The sequence below is a fragment of the Lotus japonicus genome, chromosome 4, assembly GCF_012489685.1.
Source record: "Lotus japonicus ecotype B-129 chromosome 4, LjGifu_v1.2".
In the NCBI taxonomy this organism is placed as follows: Eukaryota; Viridiplantae; Streptophyta; class Magnoliopsida; order Fabales; family Fabaceae; genus Lotus; species Lotus japonicus.
The window spans coordinates 81,095,017-81,117,815 of record NC_080044.1 but is presented as its reverse complement, the minus strand read 5'-3'; the positions used below and the strand labels follow the sequence as shown (position 1 = coordinate 81,117,815).

Genomic DNA, 22,799 nt, shown 5'->3' with positions numbered 1-22,799 from the left:
TAACCCTTATGTCCCTAGCTCTTACCACTTGAACTATCATTCGGGGACAATCAAAACGGATTGTGATCTTCACAGCAATTATGAGCCAATATAATATTCTTTCTCCTACTCTAAATTCAAATCAATTAATTCAATCAAATCAATGAATTACATGTTGGGTTGGATAGCACACATGGTTGAACTAAAGGTAATTGTAGGTGAAGGGTCAAAGTTTGAACCCTGAGAAGGGATAATTTGTACTAATTTACTACTCATTCGTTCATAATTATAAGACCTAGTTTTACATTTTTCATGTTCCTAAATATAAGACATTTTACAATAATCTAGCAAAAAAAAATGTATTCTTTCATATATACCCCTTACATTAACTGTGTGTTTTCATTTTCAAAATTTTAATTACCACCTACTATTAATGCAATGATTACTAGTGAGAGAAAATGACAAATAGTAAATATGGAAGAATGTATGCATTTTTTTAAACCAATAAACTAATTAAACACATTTAGTGCTTCATTAATAAGGGCAATTTTTTGTATTAAGTCTTATAATTAGGAACGGGGAATTAATCACTAACATTTGCCTATAATAAAAACTTAATCAAATTTTGAAGTATCCATGAGTGTTATTAAACTCGAACCAGTGATCGAATCGGACAGAAGGCTGGGTCAATGGGAGATCGAACCAGTGGGTCACAGGTTGGACCATTTAACCCGGTAATATACTAATATACATATATATATATATATATTAAATATATGTCATATATATATACTTAATAATACTACATACAAATTTAATTAAAAAACTATTTAAAACAATAATCTAGCATTACATTGGGTGTTTTATCGTTATGCGAGTATTTATATTACAACAGTTTTTTTTTTGTCGTTTTGTTATTGTTTTTTTTTTTTTACAAATAGGCGTTTTTGCTTCACATAATACTATAATATGTTATAGGCTATTAAGATATGGGCCAAAAAGACCAGGCCCACTTATGGTGCTCCACTAAAAAGTAAAAGCCCTAATGTCATTCCATTAACCTTGCGCCGCTGGTGTCATTCAGTCAATGACAGTGGTTGCTGCAGAGCTTTTACATAGAGGGAGATGAAACAAGTTCATTGGATCTCGGTCAGATCGGTCGAACCGGCCGGTCCGGTCTGAGTTGAATAACATTCCGTCCAATACGACACGACACGTTGAATTTCCGGGTCAAAAAGTCCACATGACAAACACTACTTGCTACTAGAATCGAATCAAACCCAAACTTCTGAGGACCAAACAATCCTTGTAACTCACGCCACTACCTTCGATTTCTGAAAACCTCTGTTTCCCTTGTTCTGTTCTGAAAGATGAGGCTCTTGAAGGTTGCCACCTGCAATCTCAACCAATGGGCCATGGACTTCGACTGTAACACCAAGCAAATCAAACACTCCATAGTCAACGCCAAACAAGCCGGCGCTGCCATCAGGCTCGGACCCGAGCTCGAGATTCCCGGTTATGGCTGCGAAGATCACTTCCTCGAGCTCGATACTGTTAACCATTCGTGAGTTTCTTCCTTCTTTCGTTTTTTAACATGGGGTGATCTTATCTCAAGTATCCATGAATTGGGTTCTCGTTTATTGCAGATGGGAATGCTTGAAGGATATCTTGCTCGGTGATTGGACTGATGGCATAGTGTGTAGCATTGGCATGCCTGTTATCAAAGGTTCTGAGAGGTACAATTGTCAAGTTTTCTGTTTCAATCGAAGGATTATCATGATACGCCCAAAGATGTGGCTTGCAAATGATGGCAATTATAGAGAGCTTCGATGGTTTACTGCATGGAAGCAAAGGGATGAGCTTGTGGATTTTCAGCTGCCTAGTGAAGTTTCTCAGGCATTAGGCCAAAAATCTGTTCCCTTTGGTTATGGTTTTGTCAAGTTTCAAGACACGTAAGTTCCAATATCTCACTCTATGCTTCACTTAACACCTCAACTAGTTTAATAATTACACTCGTCATTTGAAGTTAAGGTGAATCATTGGTTTATATTCACTATACATCTTCAATCATTTTTCTATATTAAAGTTAAGATACTCATCAGCATTTCATCCATGAAGCAATTATGTGAGTGTGACTGGTATGCCTACCCATTCTTTCATATGCTTGAGAATGAGAACTAGGGTGTTGTGTTCCAAATATTGTGTGTGCATGCGTTTGATTTATTTTTTGGGGTCTTCCAACTTGATGTCTTTTGCTTATCGATAACTGAATGTGGAGTATTTTCCTCTTCTTAGAGCTATAGCAGCTGAAGTTTGTGAAGAGCTTTTTGTTCCAACTCCCCCTCATTCTGAGCTTGCATTGAATGGGGTTGAAGTGTTCATGAATGCAAGTGGAAGTCACCACCAACTTAGAAAGCTTGATGTTCGTCTTCGTGCTTTTATAGGTGCCACTCATACTCGTGGAGGGGTTTACATGTATAGCAATCACCAAGGATGTGATGGGGGTCGCCTTTACTATGGTATAAGAAAATTCTCTTAATATAATGGTATTTATCCTTTTCACATTTTTGTCCTTTTACATGTTCTAGAAAGAAAAATAAAATTAGCATTCTGGAAGGTCGTATACAAACATTTTAACTTCCATATAACTTGTTTAGATGTCAATTATGTAGGATTTTTTCATCTGTCTAAAAGTTTTCTTGTGTTTGATTTTATTTGTAACAGATGGGTGTGCCACTGTTGTGGTAAATGGAGATGTTGTTGCTCAGGGTTCACAATTTTCTTTAAAGGATGTTGAGGTTGTGGTTGCTCAGATAGATCTAGATGTGGTATGCATAAGTTTCCATATGTCAATTCATGCAAGAGCATTTCAACCATCAATGATTTACATTGGATTTGGTTCCTTTACCCATTTTTTTGTTGGTAGGTTGCAAGCCTCAGAGGATCTATAAGTAGCTTCCAAGAGCAAGCAAGTTGTAAAACCAAGGTTCCTTCAGTCGAAGTATCACACAGTCTATGTCTTCCTTTTAACCTTAAAATCCCCCTTTCTGCTCCACTTAAGGTTAGTCTATTGTCATTTTGAGTTACAATTTTCAGGTAGCTAAAAGAAATTAGCTTTAGTGGTATACGTAGATTGATGAAGGCTTAAATTATGGACTTTAAAAGTGTCTGGCCCCTAGCTTTTGTTCCATGCCAAAATGTGAATCCAATATGATAATTATACAACATTACTGCTGAAATCACTTAGTTATCCAAGTTGCTAAGTTGAACATGATTACTAATTACAGATAAAGTACCACTCGCCTGAGGAGGAAATAGCATTTGGTCCTGCCTGCTGGTTATGGGACTATTTAAGAAGAAGTGGAGCATCTGGTTTTCTGCTTCCTCTTTCTGGTGGAGCAGACAGTTCCTCTGTTGCTGCAATTGTTGGGTGCATGTGCCAGCTGGTTGTGAAAGGTGAGTTCAAATGCGACGGCAAGTGCTGTAGATTCTGTTTTACCTTTTTAAATTTCTATCTCAGATCGACTTATGACTGTATTTGGAAGCCCCATTACTGCATATACTACCATAATTAGGGATGCTTGTTTCGGAATAACAAATCTGATAATTGACCACTAGTATGGTTTCTATTTAGTATTTTCTCTAAAAAAGATATCAGGAAAGAGTAATGAGGGTGTCATATATAATTGACTGTCTGTTGCATTAGTTGGAAAATTGGACCTGAATGTTCCTATTTCCTTTCTCAAAAGTCCTGCAAAGTCAAATCATGGTCAATAGTAAAACTGAGACAGACTATCTTCTCTTTTTCTTTTTTTCTTTTCATCTTTTCAACATGGCAGGGGTTGAATAGACTGCAGTGATTGTCCTTACAAATTTAAACCTTGTAGTTCCGATATCATTATCTAGTGATTCATATTTACCTGCAGATATTGCCAGTGGGGATGAGCAAGTCAAAGCTGATGCAATACGAATTGGAAACTATAAAGATGGACAGTATCCTACAGACAGCAGAGAATTTGCCAAACGGATATTCTATACTGTGTTTATGGGAACTGAAAACAGGTAAAATGGGCATTATGTATTTTTTGTTAGTAATTTCTTTTACTGCATTTTGCTTTTAACCCCCCCCAGTTCAATTTATATAATTTGGGCATTGATGAAAGCTGATTGTTTTGTGTGTTGAAAGTTGAAACACATTAGTCATATTGCAGAAGTTTTACCAGTATGCTTTATGGATTTCCTTTTCCAAAACTAGTATCTCGAAATGTTTGTGGTTTTTACAATCCTGGATAATTAACTTACTGCTAATATTTAATAACTCCATGTCACTATGTGTTTGTATGGGGTTGAGAGGGTGTTGCTTTTTGGAACTTCTGGTAATCAGAACAGTTATACTATGATACAGTGTAAAGCATAGATACTGAAAGACTGTACACTTTCAAGCATAGAAACTACCAGGATTTGTTGTTCTGTGTCGAGAAATCCTTTCATTGTGTCAATCAGTTTATGTTCAAGGTTCAAGCAGAATAACACAATCAAATATATTTCTTGAATTTAACTAAAAATTACTCTTATCAAATGTTATGAGGCACTCAAAATTCTGTCCTTGCAGTTCAGAAATGACAAGATCGCGTGCTAAGGTTCTGGCTGACGAAATTGGTTCATGGCACCTTGATGTTAGTATCGATGGGGTTGTATCTGCTCTTTTGTCATTGTTTCAAACACTTACGGGAAAGCGACCACGCTATAAGGTAAATGAAGCGTGGACTTGTGAATTATTTCAATAGTAAATGAAAATTACTAGAACTACGTAATCTGTGATGTGGTCTTGGGTTTTTCCAAGGTGTATGTCAATATTGTAACAAAGAATAGCGTTTGAATTTGAAAACAGGTTGTACATAGATCTCCCTATCAGTACTTCAGATTAGTGAAAAAACAGAGTTTTGATTCATTTACACCACAGTTTCTCTCTTCCATCTCAATTTCACCTACTTTCTGTTCATATCTCTCTTATTTTTCTATCACATCACATATCATATCTTTTACTTTTCTTCTTCTCTTCCTATATCTCACTAGACACTAGGTGTGGGTGGGATTTTAGTGTCAAAGTATATTTATCCGGAAAAAAAAACTGCCTATTTTTTTATGGGGAATCTCACTTTTTCTTTTAGAATAAAGACTATAAGTATGTTACATATGTTTCTGTCTCATTGTAGCCTCAAATAATTCCTTTGTATTGTTTTGTTTCTGCAGGTAGATGGTGGATCTAATGTTGAGAATTTAAGCTTGCAGAACATTCAAGCTCGAATCAGAATGGTGCTAGCTTTCATGTTAGCGTCACTCTTGCCTTGGGTTCACAGCAAACCTGGGTTTTATCTTGTTTTGGGAAGCTCCAATGTGGATGAAGGGTTACGTGGTTACTTGACAAAGGTATATCTATATAGCTTTAATGTATGGCTCTCCTTCAGTAGATTAGTTTAAGAAAATGTTTCCTGATTTCATTTCTTATTTTGACTAATACAGTCACCTTGTTTCTTGTTTACAAAGATTTGTATGAGAAATGGTGAAAACTGTTATCTTTGTAAATAAGAAATAAAGTGAAAACAATGCGACCTTTCTGTAATTATTGGTGAAACTGAAAATTAGAAATTGAAACAAAAAGTGTTTGTCAATTATTTTCTCTAGTTTTTAATGTTTGTGGTCGATTACACCCTAGTTACCGAAGTTGATCTCTCCTTACAGTATGATTGCAGCTCAGCAGATATAAATCCTATAGGCAGTATAAGTAAGCAGGACCTTCGGGCATTCCTGCGATGGGCAGCCATCCATCTTGGTTACTCATCTTTGGCAGATGTTGAAGCAGCTCCACCCACAGCTGAACTGGAGCCTATTCGATCTAACTACAGTCAGGTAATATTCCACTTTTCAATATGGTCTTGAATCTCGTGATTGAATTAAGTTGAGTTGGGCTGTCTATATTTGCTTGGTGCTTATATAGTCGGATGCTCTGGGTGAAATCCAGGAACTAATGTATTTGTTCGTTTTCCCTTCATTCATGCCCTATTAGTTTTACTTATTTGGTATCTGACTTTCTGAACCCTTTTTACAGCTCTAGGGTTTATCTGTATTCATTAGTAATTTATAATGATGCTTTAAGAATATATTATCTAATACCCCATTTTATGTTGAACAGCTTGATGAGGTTGATATGGGAATGACTTACGAGGAACTATCAGTTTATGGAAGACTACGGAAAATCTTCAGATGTGGTCCAGTTTCCATGTTCCAGGTATAGCTCATGTTTCCATCCTTTCTTATTCATGTCTTTAACCTTTCACTTGTTTTTCATTTTTTATTTTTCATCTGATATTGGTTGAAAAGGATAGTTAGAACTTAAAACAGGTGGTAGTCTGATGCATGACCATCCCATAATGTAAACATCTATTAGGCAAGAAATAATGTGGAATGATGCAAAGCCAAAAAGATTAAACTTAAACCCATGGGCTTTAGGCCTGTAGCTAATTTTATCACAAGTCATTTGACAGATTATGGAAGTTGTTTATTATTTTACAAGCTGAAAATCATTTCATGATAGAAGTTTCTTGACTCACATTTTGCATTGGAACAGAAGAAATGAACTTATGCTATCTTACCTAAAACTTTTCTGTACTTGCATAAGAGAACAATGCTGGATCTTGTCTTTATTTAAAAGCTTGATGTATTGAATATCCAGATACAAAACCTTATCTACCTCTATTAAGATATTAGAGGAGTTCATGATGTGAGCTTTTATCAGCAAAAGCTATCGTGAAAAGAGTAAAAATAAAGTACACAGCCTAATCTAATGAACTCTTCCAAACAGGCAAATAATTTCTCCCTAGTGGGAGTTCAGCTGTCATCACCTTTTGACGGCTTCAGGTCTTCAGCTGAACTTGTTATTATATACTCTCTCTAAAATAGCTATCTATCTAGAACAAAAACTTAAAAGTTAGCATGGTTTTCTTTAGGAGGGAGCTAAAGAACAAAACAATCCGCAGTTCCGCACTATGTAAGTTAAGCATCTCTAGAAGCCACACTTACCACGTATCTCAAGTCCCATTAGATTGATTTATGAACTACCACGTTTCCAATTAACAGGAATGCTTAGTAGTAAAAATAATTACTCTACTTGAACTACCACGTTTCCAACTAACATGAATGCTTAGCAGTAAAAATAATTACTCTACTTGGCATGATGAACTCAGAGGAAAGAAACTTTTGGCATCAGCAGTTAACTACCTGAATTGAATTTTGATAATTTAATGTTGTCAGTTTTGTAGTTCAGCCTAACCTGTTTTGTTTTGCAATATACTGTTGCAGAATCTATGCTACAAATGGGGTACAAAATTGGCTCCATCACAAGTTGCTGAAAAAGTAAAACACTTCTTCAAGTATTATTCTATCAATCGACACAAGATGACTGTCATGACACCTTCCTATCATGCTGAGGTATGTCCTTATTATGATCTGAAGTCACCGTTGAATTCTAGCGGATAGCTCTTGATGCTAAGGATTTTGACCCAGTGCTTGTTTGGAAATTCTCACAATTGATTCTGAAAGCAGAATCAATTCTGGAGAGAAGCTTCTATGAGTAGCTTTTAAGTTTCGGAATTGATTCTGGGAAAAAAGAAGTTGATTCAAACATGCCATTGTTCTTATATTTTCATTGACTAATGAAAGTTTCCAATCTTTCACTCGACTTGCAGAGCTATTCACCAGAGGATAACAGGTTTGATCTTCGCCAGTTTCTCTATAATGCAAGATGGCCATACCAGTTTCAGAAAATTGATGAACTCGTTCGTGGGATGGATGTCAAAGATGTTCAACAATCTGAAGAGCATGATGAGATAGTGGTAGCTGCATCAGATGGTGTTGGTGGGATGGGAGTTGCTGCAGCAGGTTCAGGCAATCCCAGTGTTGGATTGTAATTGAAATTAACCTCCCTTAATAAAACAAAAGAAATAAGTTATAGATTTGCATGTGAGGACTGCAAATCTGGTCCACACAAAGATCTAGATTCCTTCATTTTATAGCACTTGGAATGATATTCATTAGCTTCTCATCCCAGCCTTTACAGCTGATACCACTGTAAAAAAGTTTTCAAACTACCAGTTAATTGTGTGTTGGGTTCCCTGTTTGGGAACCTTAGAATAATTCTGATAGTAAATTCAATTTTGAATAACAATATAGATGTTTGAGAGTCATTTTAACAAATTGATTTCAGTTCTAGAAGTCATTTTGCTTGTAGCTAAATAGAATAGCTTCGGGGTTCGAACATAATCAATTATGAGATTTTGCAATTGAATTTTACTACATTACCAATTCAAGTAACTTTTTTCATAAATTTATATAATAACATAAATCTCTTCATTTTCTTCTCATTTTTACTATAATTTTTCCAAAATCATTTTATCTAAAATAAATAGTGACAACCCTGATCTAAACATGCACATGGAGAGAAAACTTATAACTTGAAAACGAGACAAAGCCAAAAACTACAAGATTTTTTTTTTTTGGAAGTCCAAAAACTACAAGAATTATTAGAGAAAAAACTATAATAAAAAAGTTATGTTCATTACTCAGCAACTGTTTTTTTGTTTGTATACTTGTTTGCATCAATGCAAATGATGTTATTACTTACTTCAAAATAAAAAAGTGAACAAACATCTTCATGTAGATTGTGATAAAAATACTCTCACCTTAGGTTTAACTTGTATACAACCACGCACTAAAAATTAGAAGAATAAATCGGTTCATTATGATAAGGTGCCGTTGATTTCAATTATATTACAATAAATTTGGGATATGCTTGTGAAAGTTTAACAACCAGAGATCCTTGTGTATTTCTGGAGCAGATTACTAAAATTATGACATGTGATGCTGCACGTTCAGTTTGGCTATCTCAACCGTGATTTATGGCAGGCAGCATTGAATTGAGGTTCAAATTCTGGAGTTTGATCAACTCAATAGTGATTTGTGATTTTAGACATATTTTACTTGGAGTACAATTTCTGGAGTTGACACTTGAGTGCGGGTTTTGTCTAAAAATCACTTCCGCCTATCAAAAAAAAAAAAAACTAAAAATCACTTCCCATAATTCACTTTAGATTAATGAACTAAATCAACTATAATTATTGAGGATAACACATGCAAATCACGTATTAAGACAACTGGCAAAATCCACAAAGACATTTTTTTAAGTGCCACGTTTGCTGCCAGATGCACTGAGGCCATTGGTAGTTGGTACTTTGAATGAAAAACCTATGTTTGAAAAGCACGAAGAAGCATGCACGGAAATGAACATAAGAATAAGAAGAGCTAAACCAGGATCATACATCAGAAGTTTATCCTTGTAAAACTGGGAATAGAGAAAAGGAATTACAAGTATTTTCGCCATCAAAAAGCAAGCGCAGCGCGCAGGGGAAATTCTTAATTCCCACCTATAATAACAAAAATTAACATACTGATCCTAATCTACTGCTTCTCTCAACATATCTAGCTCCTGGGTTCGTTCGCAGCACAAGTAAAATCTGAGCAAAACATCTAGAGCTCATCGTGAGAGTCATCCTCATCCTCTCCTTCCCCTGATGCACCTTCGCCGCCTGGGGCGCCACCGGATCTCTGATACACAGCGGTGATAATTGGGTTGCAAACAGCCTCCACTTCTTTAAGCTTCTCTTCATATTCTTCCTTCTCTGCGGACTGGTTGTCATCCAGCCATTCCAATGCTTCCTTCACGGCGGTCTCAATTTTCTCCTTTTCATCTGACTCCAACTTGTCGGCAAGCTTGTCCTTCTCGCTGACCTGGTTCTTCATGTTGTAGATGTAGGTTTCCAAACCATTGCGAGCATCAATTCTCTCCTTGACCTTCTTGTCTTCCTCTGCAAACTCCTCTGCTTCACGAACCATCCGGTCAATTTCCTCCTGGCTCAAGCGTCCCTTCTCATTAGTAATGGTGATCTTTTCTGATTTACCAGTGCCCTTGTCCTCTGCCTTGACATTTAGGATACCATTGGCATCCACTTCAAAGGTCACTTCAATTTGAGGGGTACCTCTGTTCAATTGCCAAACAAAATGCCAATGAGTACAAACAATTATAGAGTATAATTTAGAGTGCAGACTATGAAAGTAGGAAACAAACCTTGGAGCTGGTGGAATGCCAGAAAGATCAAATTTCCCAAGCAGACGGCAATCCTTTGTGAGACTCCTCTCACCTTCGAACACCTATGTATTAAAAGAAGCATCACAATTAAAGTCCATTACATATTGAATTTAGATGGGAAAAAAGTGTGAGCATCATTCATGCACCATAGTGCAATCGAACAATGGTACAGTACCTGAATGGAGACTGTGGTCTGTTGATCCTGGTAGGTAGTGAAAACCTGAGACTTCTTGGTTGGGATAACAGTGTTTCTAGGAATCAACTTTGTCATCACCCCACCAACAGTTTCAATTCCAAGGGTAAGGGGAGCCACATCCAAGAGAAGGATATCTGGAATTCAAAGGTTTAACATAATAATGAGAAGGTGTGAAATTTGGAAACCTATTTGCATCAATAACATATAACATCTGGCCATAGTAAAAAAAGCTAGAGTGTAGACTATTATACCTTTGGTTTCTTCACCGCCCTCTCCGCTCAGAATGCTTCCTTGCACTGCAGCACCATAGGCAACTGCTTCATCAGGGTTGACACCCTTGTTTGGCTCCTTTCCTTCGAAGTAGTCCTTCAAGAGCTGTTGTACCTTTGGAATTCTTGTACTTCCACCAACAAGAACAATCTCATCAATTTGGTTCTTCTGTAATCCAGCATCGTCCATTGCCTTCTTCACTGGCCCCATGGTCTTCCTGAACAAGTCATTGTTCAACTCCTCAAAACGAGCACGGGTAAGTGGCTCAGACAAATCAACACCATCAAAAAGTGATTCAATTTCCACACGGATCTGGTGCTGGCTACTGAGAGCTCTCTTGGCACGTTCAGCCTCTCTCCTCAGCTTGCCAAGTGCTCTGTTGTCCTTGCTAATGTCCTTTCCATGCTTCTTCTTGATCAATTTAATGAAGTACTCCATAATTCTCTGATCAAAGTCCTCACCTGGTCAAGAGAAAGAGAAATAACAAACATTATTTTCCCATTATATAATTTAATCATGGTATCCTGTTGTAATCAAGAATGGGAAAAACAAGTATTCACCTCCAAGATGAGTATCTCCATTTGTAGCAAGAACCTCAAAAACACCATTATCAATGGTCAAGATACTGACATCAAAAGTACCACCTCCAAGATCAAAAACAAGGATGTTCTTCTCGCCACCTTTCTTGTCCAATCCATAAGCAATGGCAGCAGCAGTGGGTTCATTGATAATTCTAGCAACATTAAGACCAGCAATGACACCAGCATCCTTGGTGGCCTGCCTCTGAGCATCATTGAAGTATGCTGCACATTTCAATAGAAATAGTGAGAACCTAGAATAATAACAAAATCATAAAGAAAACTAGTTGCAAATTAGCTACACTTACCAGGGACAGTGACCACAGCATCATTAATTTTCTTCCCGAGGAATGCCTCAGCAGTTTCCTTCATCTTGGTCAAAATCATGGCGCTAACTTCCTCAGGACTGAACACCTTTGTCTCACCATCCTTGATTTTCACCTGGATGTAAGGTTTTCCATCCTTGTTGACAATCTTATATGGAACAAGCTTCATGTCCCTCTGTACCTCCTTATCTTCAAACCTGCAAAAATGACACCAGTTAGTCACATTTATCATACACATGAAGTCAATTTGACATAAATCAATAACTTGGAAGATGCCTCACTTTCTTCCGATAAGTCTCTTGACATCGAAGATGGTCCTCTCAGGGTTCACAGCAAACTGATTCTTCGCCGCCTCCCCAATGAGTCTCTCACCGTCGTTGAAAGCAACCCATGATGGGGTGATACGGTTACCTTGATCGTTGGCTATGATCTCAACATGGCCATTCCTGTAAACACCAACACAAGAGTACGTTGTTCCCAAATCTATTCCAATAACTGTCCCCAACTTGCTCGGTTCCTCTTTCGCAATGGAGATCGCAAATAAACATCCTGTGCCGAAATTTCTAAACGTTAGTCACATCATCACAATAAGGACATTAAATTAGCCCTGCGATAATGATATGAAATCCATCAATATAATTAGCATAATGTTGATTTACTTTATGCTAATCTTAATTATTCAATTTTCTACGGACTTAATGATGTAATTTATTCAAATTTCTACAGTGATTAGCAAACCAGGAAAGCAATGATATCACCAACAAGATAACTAATCACTATTAATGAATCTCCAGCATGCAGATTAATCAGATCGTGATTCTAACAACTACGCAAAACAATCTAGCATGATTTATGAATCCTACACTGCTAAGTCTAAGATCTCATTGATCTACAGCTATACAACAAATCATCATATCAAACAAAATACAGCAAAACCGGATCGGTGAAGGTTCAAACAAAATCTAGATCTGATGGCATTTTCCGCATACGCATTACAACAAAAAACTGCAAAAGCTAGAATAGAAAAAATGATCAGATCTATCTAGATGAATGTGAAGAATTACCTAAGGAGATTACAGCGAGAACGAACAGAGAGCCGCGTTTCCACGAGGCAGCCATTGCTGTCTCTCTTCTTCTTCTTCGACGCACGATTGATTTGTGTTGAGAATGTGAAGTGAGAGGTTTGAGAGAGAAGAGGGATATTTATAGTGGGTTCAGTGATGGTGCTAACGTGTACCCAGGTCCGTCTCTAGCGAATACGAGAGCTTTACACGCTCGAACATGTCACTACAGATGACGTGGACCAATTGTGATGCAGCTAACGCTTGTTTCATCCAATCATATTCGTCCTGCTGTTGGGTACATCTCTACCGTTCATCATGAATACCTCAACCTTTCCTTTCAAGAAACTCTATTATTGATTTTCATTTTTTGACTATAATTGGCTTAAGTAAGTTTTTGGCACACGTAAATACATCTATTTTTTGATTTAGTACTTGTATCTTTGTTCTTCTATCCCCTGCAATTTAACTTTCTTAGTATAGTTCTTGTAAAAATAGTAGTCCTTAAAAGAAAATACAAGGTGACAATGTTATTTCGACCGAAACGATCCACATACAAAAAGTAAGAATTAATGAACTGTATAATGATTATTTAAATGAAAATCGACTAGTCTTCCTTGTTACACTGAAGGGATATTCTATTAGGATTGTATGTTTCTGTTCTGTGATGATGAGTTTCGTAACAATAAGCATTAGTGGTGATTTTAATCCTCGAAAAGTAAATTGAAGGATTTATATTGAATTAGCTGATTGTGCATGAGTTCATGCATAGGGGACCGATACTTGCATCAATAAGGAGATATGGTTATGAAGGTTGCTTAGTGATTTCGGTCTGGAGTGGATTAGTTGTTTCTATGAGTTTTATGGTAGCTCAGATAATCTTCGTATGCAGTTATGAGTCAGTTTGATTACTGCATGAGATAATGGTTTTAGGGACGTAGAGTGTCACTATCCAATTCTATACAAGCTTTAACTTTGATAGCATGGTAGTCGTTGTATAAACTATATGATTGATATTGAGTATTCAATTGTCGCATGAATTCACACACACATGCTTAGAACTCTCATCTGTCATTTTGATACCTTCAAAATTAGTTTAAAGACTCTTAAAAGACAATAAATATCAATAAGGAGAGATGGTTATGGAGGTTGCCTCAGTAGTTTTGGTCGGGAGTGGATCAATGGTTTCTACAAGTTTTATGGTAACTCGGATAATCTTTATGCAGTTACGAGTTAGTTTGGTTATTGTACGGGTAATGATTTTAGGATGTAGAGTTTCAATCAAATTCTATATAAGCTTTATCTTTGATACGTAGCATGAGAATCGTTAAATAAACATGATGATTTATATTGAATTAGCCAATTGCGACATGATTTCATATACATGGCCCAGTAACGATGGCTAGTTATGGAGGTTGTCTAAGTAAATTTGGTGGGGAGTGTATCAGTTGTTTTTATGGGTTTTATGGTAGGTCTGATAATCTTTGAATGCAGTTACGAGCTAGTTTGGTTATTGCACGAGATGATGATTCTATGGACGTAGAGTGTCAATCTAATTCTATATAAGTTTTATCTTTAATTTCTATGGTAGCTCATATAATATTCGTATGTAGTTACGAGCCAATATGATCGATTACTGCATGAGATGATACTTTTATGGACGTAGAGTGTCAATCCCATTTTATACAAGTTTCATCTTTGGTAGCATTGTGGTCGTTGTATAAACTCGATGATTTATTTTGTTAAAAAATGAAAAGGTCACGATGTTATTTCGATCGAAACAATCCACGTACAGAAAGTAAGAATCAATGAACTATATAATGATCATTGGAATAAGAACAAGCTGGCCTTCCTTATTATCCAGAAGGGATATTCAATTAAAATTCTTCATTTCTATTTGACAATGATGTGTTGCGTAACGATAAGCATTGATGGTGATTATCCTTAGATGATAAATTGAATGATTTATATTAAATTAGTCAATTACGAGCCGGAAGAATATATCAATGATTTCTATGGTTTTATGGTAGCTCATATCGTATGCAGTCACGAGCCAATTTGGTTATTGCATGATATAGTGGTTTTAGGGATATCAATCTAATTCTCTAGAAGTTTGGGAATCGTTGCATGGACATGCTTATGCTTCTCTCGTTTAGAATATCAAAGACTAAATGAATCCTCCCTTGAGAGCGGGAATGCATCATACATTGTGTGAAAAAAATGCTTGTGCATATTTGTTATAGTGATAATCAAGGGAAATCCTTAGCTATTATTGGCTCACTTTTGGTAGGATTGAGTCATTTATTGTTACATGATTCTCCATTAGTTATACATCACACATATTAATTTGTGTTCACAATACAATTTAAGAGTTCATAATGAATGTAATTCAATTAATGGAAAACTGCTTATAAAAAAAAATTAATGGAAAACTAAATGTATACTCAGAGGAAAATACTTTGGAGACCTCATAGAAAATCTTAAGAAATTTGATGAATGCTCTTGCATTATCCCAACGACTACTAGTAGGGTCGTAGGGGGACCAACAAACTAAGGGCTCGTTTGGCACGCCGTATTAGGCATGATAGCATAAGCTTATACAATACATTATGAGTTTATCCATTGTTTGGTGATGACATTGTATTGTATAAGCTTATCCATCAAAGTTCCCTTATACGTTAAAATGACGTATTATTTAATCCATCATGTGAGTGATGGATAAGACATGATAAGGTTGTGACGTATAAGTCACCATCACCACCACCCTCCATTGCTGCCAACTTACACTACCATTAGCACCACCACCACCCGATCACCGCCGCCGCCACCACCACCACTGCCGCCCTACCGCCACCACAACCCAATCGCCACCACCACCATAATCGCCGCCACCACTCTATTGCTACCACCGCCACCACAACCACCACCCTATCGCCACCACCACCACCATTGCCTCCACCCTCAACCGTCGCCGCCACCCTACTAAGCCGCCACCGCCTTACCACCACCACCACCACTACCACCCTATCGTCGCACGACAACCACCATCGCTGCCACCACCCGATCACCACCATCGCCGCCACCACCGGTGTTGCCGCCACTGCCACCACCACCACCACCGCCCTACCGCCACCACCGACACCACAACCACCACCCTATCGCCACCACCACCATAATCGTCGTCACCAATCTATTGCCACCACCGACACCACAACCACCACCCTATCGCCACCACCACCACCATTGCCTCCACCCTCCACCGTAGCCGCCACCGCCTTACCACCACCACCACCGTATCATCGTCACCACCACAACCACCATCGCTGCCACCATCACCACCAACCTATCTCCACTGTCACCACCACCGCCACCAACACCAACCTACCACCATTGCCGCCACCACCACCAACCTACCACCACTTCCATCACCACCGCCACCACTGTTATAATCACCTCCATATTTGATTTTTATTATATATCATTATTCAATACTTCATTAAAAATAAAATTGCATTAATTTAAACGATATGATAAATTAAACAGAGTATGACCAAACGCTGGATAGTATAAGAAAGTTATCAGGGCTTATACTATCAGGCCTAATACTATCAGATCTTATACTATCAGGCCTTATACTATACATCGCACCCAAACGGGCTCTAAGTAAATAGCTAGTATCATCAAGCTAAAGATTCTCACATGCAGGTTGAAACTTATCCGCAACATCTAAGAGTATGTGCGTTGAGTTCCACGAAGTTGGAACTTCAAGACACACAATTTTTCAAAATGAAATGTTGGAAACCTCGATGTACTCTTTAAACTCGGCTAGTCTCATAATACATCATGTTCTAGTGTATGATCGGCCCAATCATGTATCATTTCGTTTAAAAGTTTTGTCACGAACCACTCCTTATTCACATCTTCTCATTACACTGACGATCACTTCCAGCCTTTATTAGCTTCGGGCGTCACATGTTTCAAATATGTTTCATTTTGAAGATTACTTTGTCTTTTATGCATCTTCACTATTATCGTTACCTTTGCATTTCGAGCTGGTATCCAACAAGGCTTAATGGGTTGATAATTGCTAGGTATTATGAAGTACTTGACCACGGTACCGTGATGTCGAACCTTCTAGGGTGTGTCCGTATTTAGACAAGGTATATGACTTCTTTTTTTGGTAAAAAACAAGGTATATATGACTTGGATTTGTCATGTGAGCTGTAGAAGTTAACGCTCTTTTTTTGGCCCAGATATACTTTTTTTGGTAAATTTTGGCCCAGATATATTGGGCTTGAGGAACAAATACCACTTTTTTTTTATGTTTGGCTTACCATTTTATTTCCATCAATGATTAATTTAGACTATTTTACAGCAAGCAAAGGAAAAACAAAATGCAGCAACTAAATAACTATGTTACCAAGAAAAAACTACATGTGATATTTCAAAAGTCAAAGATTAGAATCAATTATTGAGAATTTTACAATAATTAAATAACACACTTCACCCAAATAAAAAAATCATATAAAATATTGTTTGTATATAAAATTTTACAATTTTTACAGTTCAATCATTAGTTTAACTATCTTATCCCTCAATCTGCCAGATTAATAATTTTTATTTACAGCTAGTAAGTTTAAGAGACAAGCCATGTATACATAAAAAAAATCAACCCTAGAGGGAAATTTTGGATTTCATATCATAAGGGTATTGATTGAACCCTCACGCACCGCCCACACGCGCGAGAAACATCGCGTGGCATAACCTGACACCGCTCTCACACGAACATGAAAAAAAATTGAAAAACAAAGATGGAAAAAAACAAAACAATTCAAAATGGAGCCGTTGATGAGATAATCACACGGCTGAGATCAACCCAATTTGAATCAACGGCAGATATTGGTTGGAGTGTCGTACAGCGAATATAAAAAAAGGGGTTAACCGAAGACACAAAAATAAAATTTTAACATTGGGGGCGTCTCTGCTTTTTCCCACTCTCTGCTAGGGTTTCAGAGTCGCCGCGCTTCTCTCTTCCTTCAACTCGCTCCTCACTCACTCACTGACTCACTGTTCTTCCATCACCGATTCCGTTCGTTAACTCGCCGTGAGTTCTTCTTCCCTCATTGATTTGCTATCTGAATCTCTAATTTACTTGTGTTTTTCTGATTGAATACTGTCACTGCTTTTGCTGCTGATCCGAGTTTGATACTAACTCACGCTTCGTGTTCTTAGTTGCTTTCGCTAATTTGGTTTTTTCATTTCAGGATCGGAACCAGTTCATTTCGTAAGCTTCGTTTTTTGGTTTTGTTTTGTTCGTTTGAAATTTTGAATCCGTTTTTATTCAAATCGAAGTGTTTTTGCGATTTCCGATACAGTGTTTGGTTGACTGGTTAGGAAATGTAGGAAATGGATTTGAACCTAATCCATTTTGAATTTTCGATCTATTGGTATTTGGTACCCCTGCACACTGTCATCAAGTAGGTCAAATCATGTGTTTTTGCTTTTTGGAATGCGTATTGTTTACATGGTGATATGGGGTTTATGGGAGGGTTTAGTCAATTTCTTGTTAGTAGGACACTCTTTGTATCTGTAGACTGTCGATGGAATGGTTGTGTGAGTGAGTGTGTTTTGGTGAAATAATGAGGACTTGCTTTAGGAGCAAACTTTTGTCTGTTACTCAGTTTTATGGCCTATACATGATACGTCACATACCGTTTACAGCTTTCATATCTTGTGCAACTTATCTGTCGAGCTGAAACCTGTTTGCTTATTATTTGTTGCACGTCGAATTACTTTGTGTTTTGTCGTTAATGCACATCGAATCACTGTGTTTTGTCGTTAATGCACACCGAATCATTGTGTTTTGTCGTTAACGCTACATTTATTTAAATGTTCTTTTGTATCTTTTCTCCCTGTGCTATGTCCTTAACACTCCAGCCTTAATATGATGTCATGCATTTGGATTTAGGGCCCTTTTTTGTGCGTTTAATTTCTCATGTGGTTAAGTTTAGTTTGTCCATTGAGCCTGTTGTGACTTTATTAAGTACCCTGCATATGTTATGATTGGTAGTTTGTTTTGATGGATTGTTTTCTAATCCTTTTTTTAATGTGATTTGGACCTTTATGTTCCAGGTTCAGATGGCCATGGAGGTTACTCAAATTCTTTTAAATGCGCAAGCAGTGGATGGCGCTGTCAGGAAACAAGCTGAAGATAACTTGAAACAGTTTCAGGAACAGAATCTTCCAAGTTTCTTGTATTCTCTTGCTGGGGAATTGGCAAACGATGACAAACCTGCGGAGAGCAGGAAGCTGGCAGGTTTAATTCTGAAGAATGCTCTGGATGCGAAGGAACAGCACAGAAAGGTGGAACTTATTCAAAGATGGCTGTCTCTCGACCCAGCTTTGAAAGCCCAGATTAAAGCATTCTTGTTGAGGACCCTTTCTTCTCTTTCTCTCGATGCTCGATCAACCGCGTCACAAGTCATTGCAAAAGTTGCTGGTATCGAATTGCCTCACAAGGAATGGCCTGAATTGGTGGGGTCCCTTTTGTCAAACATTCATCAGCTGCCTGCCCCTACAAAGCAGGCAACTCTTGAGACCCTCGGGTACATTTGTGAAGAAGTGTCCCCGGATGTGGTAGAGCAGGATCATGTAAATAAGATACTCACTGCGGTTGTTCAGGGTATGAATTCTACAGAAGAAAACAATGATGTCAGGCTTGCTGCGATACGGGCATTGTACAATGCATTGGGTTTTGCTCAGGCAAATTTTTCTAATGATATGGAGCGTGATTACATTATGAGAATTGTTTGTGAGACCACTCTTTCTCCTGAACCGAAGATCCGGCGAGCAGCTTTTGAGTGTTTGGTAGCTATTTCTTCAACATACTATGAAAAGTTGGCTCCTTATATCCAAGACATCTTTAACATCACTGCCAAGGCTGTAAGGGAAGATGAGGAGCCTGTTGCGCTTCAGGCAATCGAGTTCTGGAGCTCCATATGTGATGAAGAAATTGATATATTAGAAGAATATGGAGGTGAATTTAGTGGGGATTCAGACATTCCTTGCTTTTACTTTATTAAGCAAGCACTTGCATTTCTTGTTCCGATGCTACTGGAGACCTTGCTAAAGCAACAAGAGGATCAAGATCAGGATGAAGGAGCTTGGAACATTGCTATGGCTGGCGGTACATGTTTGGGGTTGGTTGCACGAACAGTTGGTGATGATATTGTGCCTCTGGTGATGCCATTTATTCAAGAGAACATAACTTTACCAGATTGGAGGCAAAGGGAAGCTGCAACTTATGCATTCGGCTCCATTCTGGAAGGCCCATCACCTGACAAACTTGTGCCACTTGTGAATATGGCTTTGAACTTCATGCTCACTGCACTGATGAAGGACCCAAATAATCATGTGAAGGACACAACTGCATGGACTCTTGGGCGGATGTTTGAGTTTTTGCATGGGTCAGCTTTAGATACTCCCATCATCACTCCAGCAAATTGCCAACAGATTATTACTGTGCTTATTCAGAGCATGAAAGATGCTCCAAATGTTGCTGAGAAGGCATGTGGTGCTCTTTACTTTCTGGCTCAAGGCTATGAGGATGCTGGATCTGCATCCTCTCCACTGTCCCCCTTCTTTCAAGAAATTGTTCAATCCCTTCTCACAGTAACTCACAGAGAGGATGCTGGAGAGTCCCGCCTTAGAACAGCAGCCTATGAAGCCTTAAATGAGGTAGTGAGGTGTTCTAATGATGAAACAGCTCCACTGGTTGTACAACTGGCTCCTATCATCATGGCGGAGCTCCACCAAACTCTTGAGAATCAGGGCTCATCTGATGAGGGGCTGAGTGAGTTACAGGGCCTTCTCTGCGGTTGCTTGCAAGTCATCATACAGAAGTTAGGATCATCTGAACCTACGAAATATCATTTCATGCAGTACGCTGACCAAATTATGAGTTTATTCTTAAGAGTGTTTGCTTCTCGAAGTACAACAGCTCATGAGGAGGCTATGCTTGCCATCGGAGCTTTGGCCTATGCAACTGGCCCTGATTTTGTTAAATATATGCCAGAGTTTTACAAGTATTTGGAGATGGGCCTCCAAAATTTTGAGGACTACCAGGTTTGTGCTATTACAGTGGGCGTGGTTGGTGATGTATGCAGGGCTTTGGAGGAGAAAATATTACCGTATTGTGATGGGATAATGACACAGCTTCTAAAGGACTTGTCAAGCAATCAGTTGCATCGGTCCGTTAAGCCTCCAATTTTTTCATGTTTTGGTGACATTGCCTTGGCAATTGGAGAAAACTTTGAAAAGTACTTGTTATATGCTATGCCTATGCTTCAGAGTGCTGCTGAGCTCTCTGCTCATACTACCAATGCTGATGATGACATGACAGAGTACACAAATTCATTGAGAAATGGTATTCTAGAGGCATACTCGGGCATCCTCCAAGGATTTAAAGGTTCTCCGAAGACCCAGCTTTTGATGCCTTTTGCTACTCATGTGCTGCAATTCTTGGACAGTTTGTACGCGGAGAAGGATATGTAAGTGAATTTCTGTCAATTCTGTATGAATTTTGGTTCTAAAAGTTTTGTAATTTTTATCTTAATCAATGGCCGCTCCTTCTCCTTTCAGGGATGATGTGGTGACTAAGACAGCAATCGGTGTGCTTGGAGATTTAGCTGATACTTTGGGAAGTAATGCCGGCCCCTTGATTCAGCAGTCTGTGTCCAGCAAAGACTTCCTCAAGGATTGTTTATCATCTGATGACCATTTGGTGAAGGAATCTGCTGAATGGGCCAAGTTGGCAATCAGTCGAGCAATCCAATTTTGAAGCTATTGCAATTTCATGGGTCTAGTTCTTTGCATACATCTATCTGCATTTGTTGCTTGGGGGTCTCAACTGCATGCCATGAGTCGGGTCATCACCAGTTTTGGGCACAGGTGTTTCGGTCCTTTTGGCTGTCTGCATTTCAAGTCACCAACATGGAGTCATCTTTTTCATATTTTTCTTTTTCCAATTTATTTTTCTGCATTGCTGTGGAGGTAGTCCGTGGGTGGTGACCAATCTTCCTGCTAACTTGGCAGAAAAGATTTGGTTCTTTTATACAGGAGGAAAAACAGGGTTAAATGGGGTTTGAACTAGAAACGAGATATCCCATGATATCTGCCAAATATATTGGGCTTTCATGATTTATTATTTGAATGTTTTGGAGTCTTTGGTGGTGGTCCAGAAATATTATGTCCCTTTTTTTCTTTCTTTTACTATTGGCTGTAGAGTGAAACAATCATCTTAGTCCATCCATGTGTTTGGAACAAAGGTAATGCTACATACTTTAGCCGTTCCTTGAAATTACTCATAATTTTGTGTCTCCATCAAGTTTTATAATGTAGTTCATATGTTTAATGTCATAACGTGTCATGGGCCGTATTATTATGATTGCATCCTAACTACACGCTTGGTTTTGATGCGTGTCAGTTTGTGGTTGCTTTTTTTGTTGTCAGTTAGATCATGATTTTATACTGTGTGGAGGGAATTGTGTCTTTACTGTTAAAGACCTTCACCCTTTTGTGGTGGCAGAGGTTCTTACGTGGTCGCTTTTCATGATTGAAATTTCGTGGCCAAGCAATTTGTTAGTTCGGACTCGGGGATGGAATTCGATGCTGATCCAGTTGTTAATGATTAATGAAGTAGATGGATCTATGTGAAGATATACTAGGTAGATGTTAATGTGAACAAAGCTCTCGTTTTTTGCAGTGCATTTTGTCTTGAAAAATTCATTGTCATGATGATATGCATGTTTGTCCTGTGTATTCTAATTTTTTTTTTTGCTTCTGCTGTTTCTTATTTGATTTTAAATGTTATTTTGTCGAGTAGAGGACATGAGAAACAATATATTTGCAAATTACAGGTTTTCATTTGTTCTCGTTTTTGTTTTGTACTTTTAGATAATACTGCTTTTGTTCCTATTATCTTTTTATTTTTTTCCATTTACAATCAATCTTAGCTTTTGAATGAATTTTTCTTTCGTCCAACTCAATCATTTTAATATTTTGAACAAAATAGCTACTTGCCGAGATGGATTTTCAAGAATTCTGGACTATAATCTAGGTTTTATTAGGATACCATTTTCTTTTTGTCTACATTGTGACTTCTTTTTTATAGTACTTTGAAAATGAGGT

General features: G+C 37.9%; 3 protein-coding genes across 3 annotated transcripts; 2 read left to right on the top strand and 1 right to left on the bottom strand.

Moving 5' to 3' along the window:
* Positions 1-1,070: 1,070 nt before the first annotated feature.
* On the top strand, positions 1,071-8,222 carry LOC130712095 (glutamine-dependent NAD(+) synthetase-like). The gene is made up of 13 exons (XM_057561929.1): positions 1,071-1,543; positions 1,626-1,931; positions 2,275-2,498; positions 2,704-2,807; positions 2,906-3,040; positions 3,267-3,435; positions 3,906-4,041; positions 4,592-4,730; positions 5,233-5,409; positions 5,722-5,889; positions 6,173-6,268; positions 7,339-7,467; positions 7,725-8,222. Exons 1-13 carry the CDS (start codon positions 1,350-1,352, stop codon positions 7,944-7,946), a joined length of 2,199 nt encoding a protein of 732 aa, XP_057417912.1. The 5' UTR covers positions 1,071-1,349; the 3' UTR covers positions 7,947-8,222.
* Positions 8,223-9,305: 1,083 nt separating this feature from the next.
* On the bottom strand, positions 9,306-12,774 carry LOC130710682 (luminal-binding protein 5). Its single transcript, XM_057560026.1, has 8 exons — positions 12,615-12,774; positions 11,832-12,099; positions 11,533-11,747; positions 11,207-11,449; positions 10,628-11,107; positions 10,356-10,510; positions 10,160-10,242; positions 9,306-10,072 (listed from the first exon to the last, which is right to left on the bottom strand). The coding sequence occupies exons 1-8, from the start codon at positions 12,667-12,669 to the stop codon at positions 9,562-9,564; spliced, it is 2,010 nt and encodes a 669-aa protein (XP_057416009.1). The 5' UTR covers positions 12,670-12,774; the 3' UTR covers positions 9,306-9,561.
* Positions 12,775-17,559: 4,785 nt separating this feature from the next.
* Positions 17,560-21,990, top strand: LOC130710046 (importin subunit beta-1-like). Its single transcript, XM_057559200.1, has 3 exons — positions 17,560-17,715; positions 18,744-21,160; positions 21,252-21,990. Exons 2-3 carry the CDS (start codon positions 18,750-18,752, stop codon positions 21,448-21,450), a joined length of 2,610 nt encoding a protein of 869 aa, XP_057415183.1. The 5' UTR covers positions 17,560-17,715; positions 18,744-18,749; the 3' UTR covers positions 21,451-21,990.
* The last annotated feature ends 809 nt before the right edge of the window (positions 21,991-22,799 follow it).

Excerpts from the sequence above, each read along its gene's own strand:
- LOC130710682 (XM_057560026.1), bottom strand. The coding sequence starts at position 12,669 with ATGGCTGCCTCGTGGAAACGCGGCTCTCTGTTCGTTCTCGCTGTAATC. Across the intron at positions 12,100-12,614 it reads TCTCGCTGTAATCTCCTTAG|GATGTTTATTTGCGATCTCC; the intron begins GTAATTCTTCAC and ends ATTTCGGCACAG. Across the intron at positions 11,450-11,532 it reads TGCTGTGGTCACTGTCCCTG|CATACTTCAATGATGCTCAG; the intron begins GTAAGTGTAGCT and ends TGAAATGTGCAG.
- LOC130710046 (XM_057559200.1), top strand. The coding sequence starts at position 18,750 with ATGGCCATGGAGGTTACTCAAATTCTTTTAAATGCGCAAGCAGTGGAT. Across the intron at positions 21,161-21,251 it reads TTGTACGCGGAGAAGGATAT|GGATGATGTGGTGACTAAGA; the intron begins GTAAGTGAATTT and ends TTCTCCTTTCAG.
- LOC130712095 (XM_057561929.1), top strand. The coding sequence starts at position 1,350 with ATGAGGCTCTTGAAGGTTGCCACCTGCAATCTCAACCAATGGGCCATG. Across the intron at positions 2,499-2,703 it reads TGGGGGTCGCCTTTACTATG|ATGGGTGTGCCACTGTTGTG; the intron begins GTATAAGAAAAT and ends TATTTGTAACAG. Across the intron at positions 4,042-4,591 it reads TTTATGGGAACTGAAAACAG|TTCAGAAATGACAAGATCGC; the intron begins GTAAAATGGGCA and ends CTGTCCTTGCAG.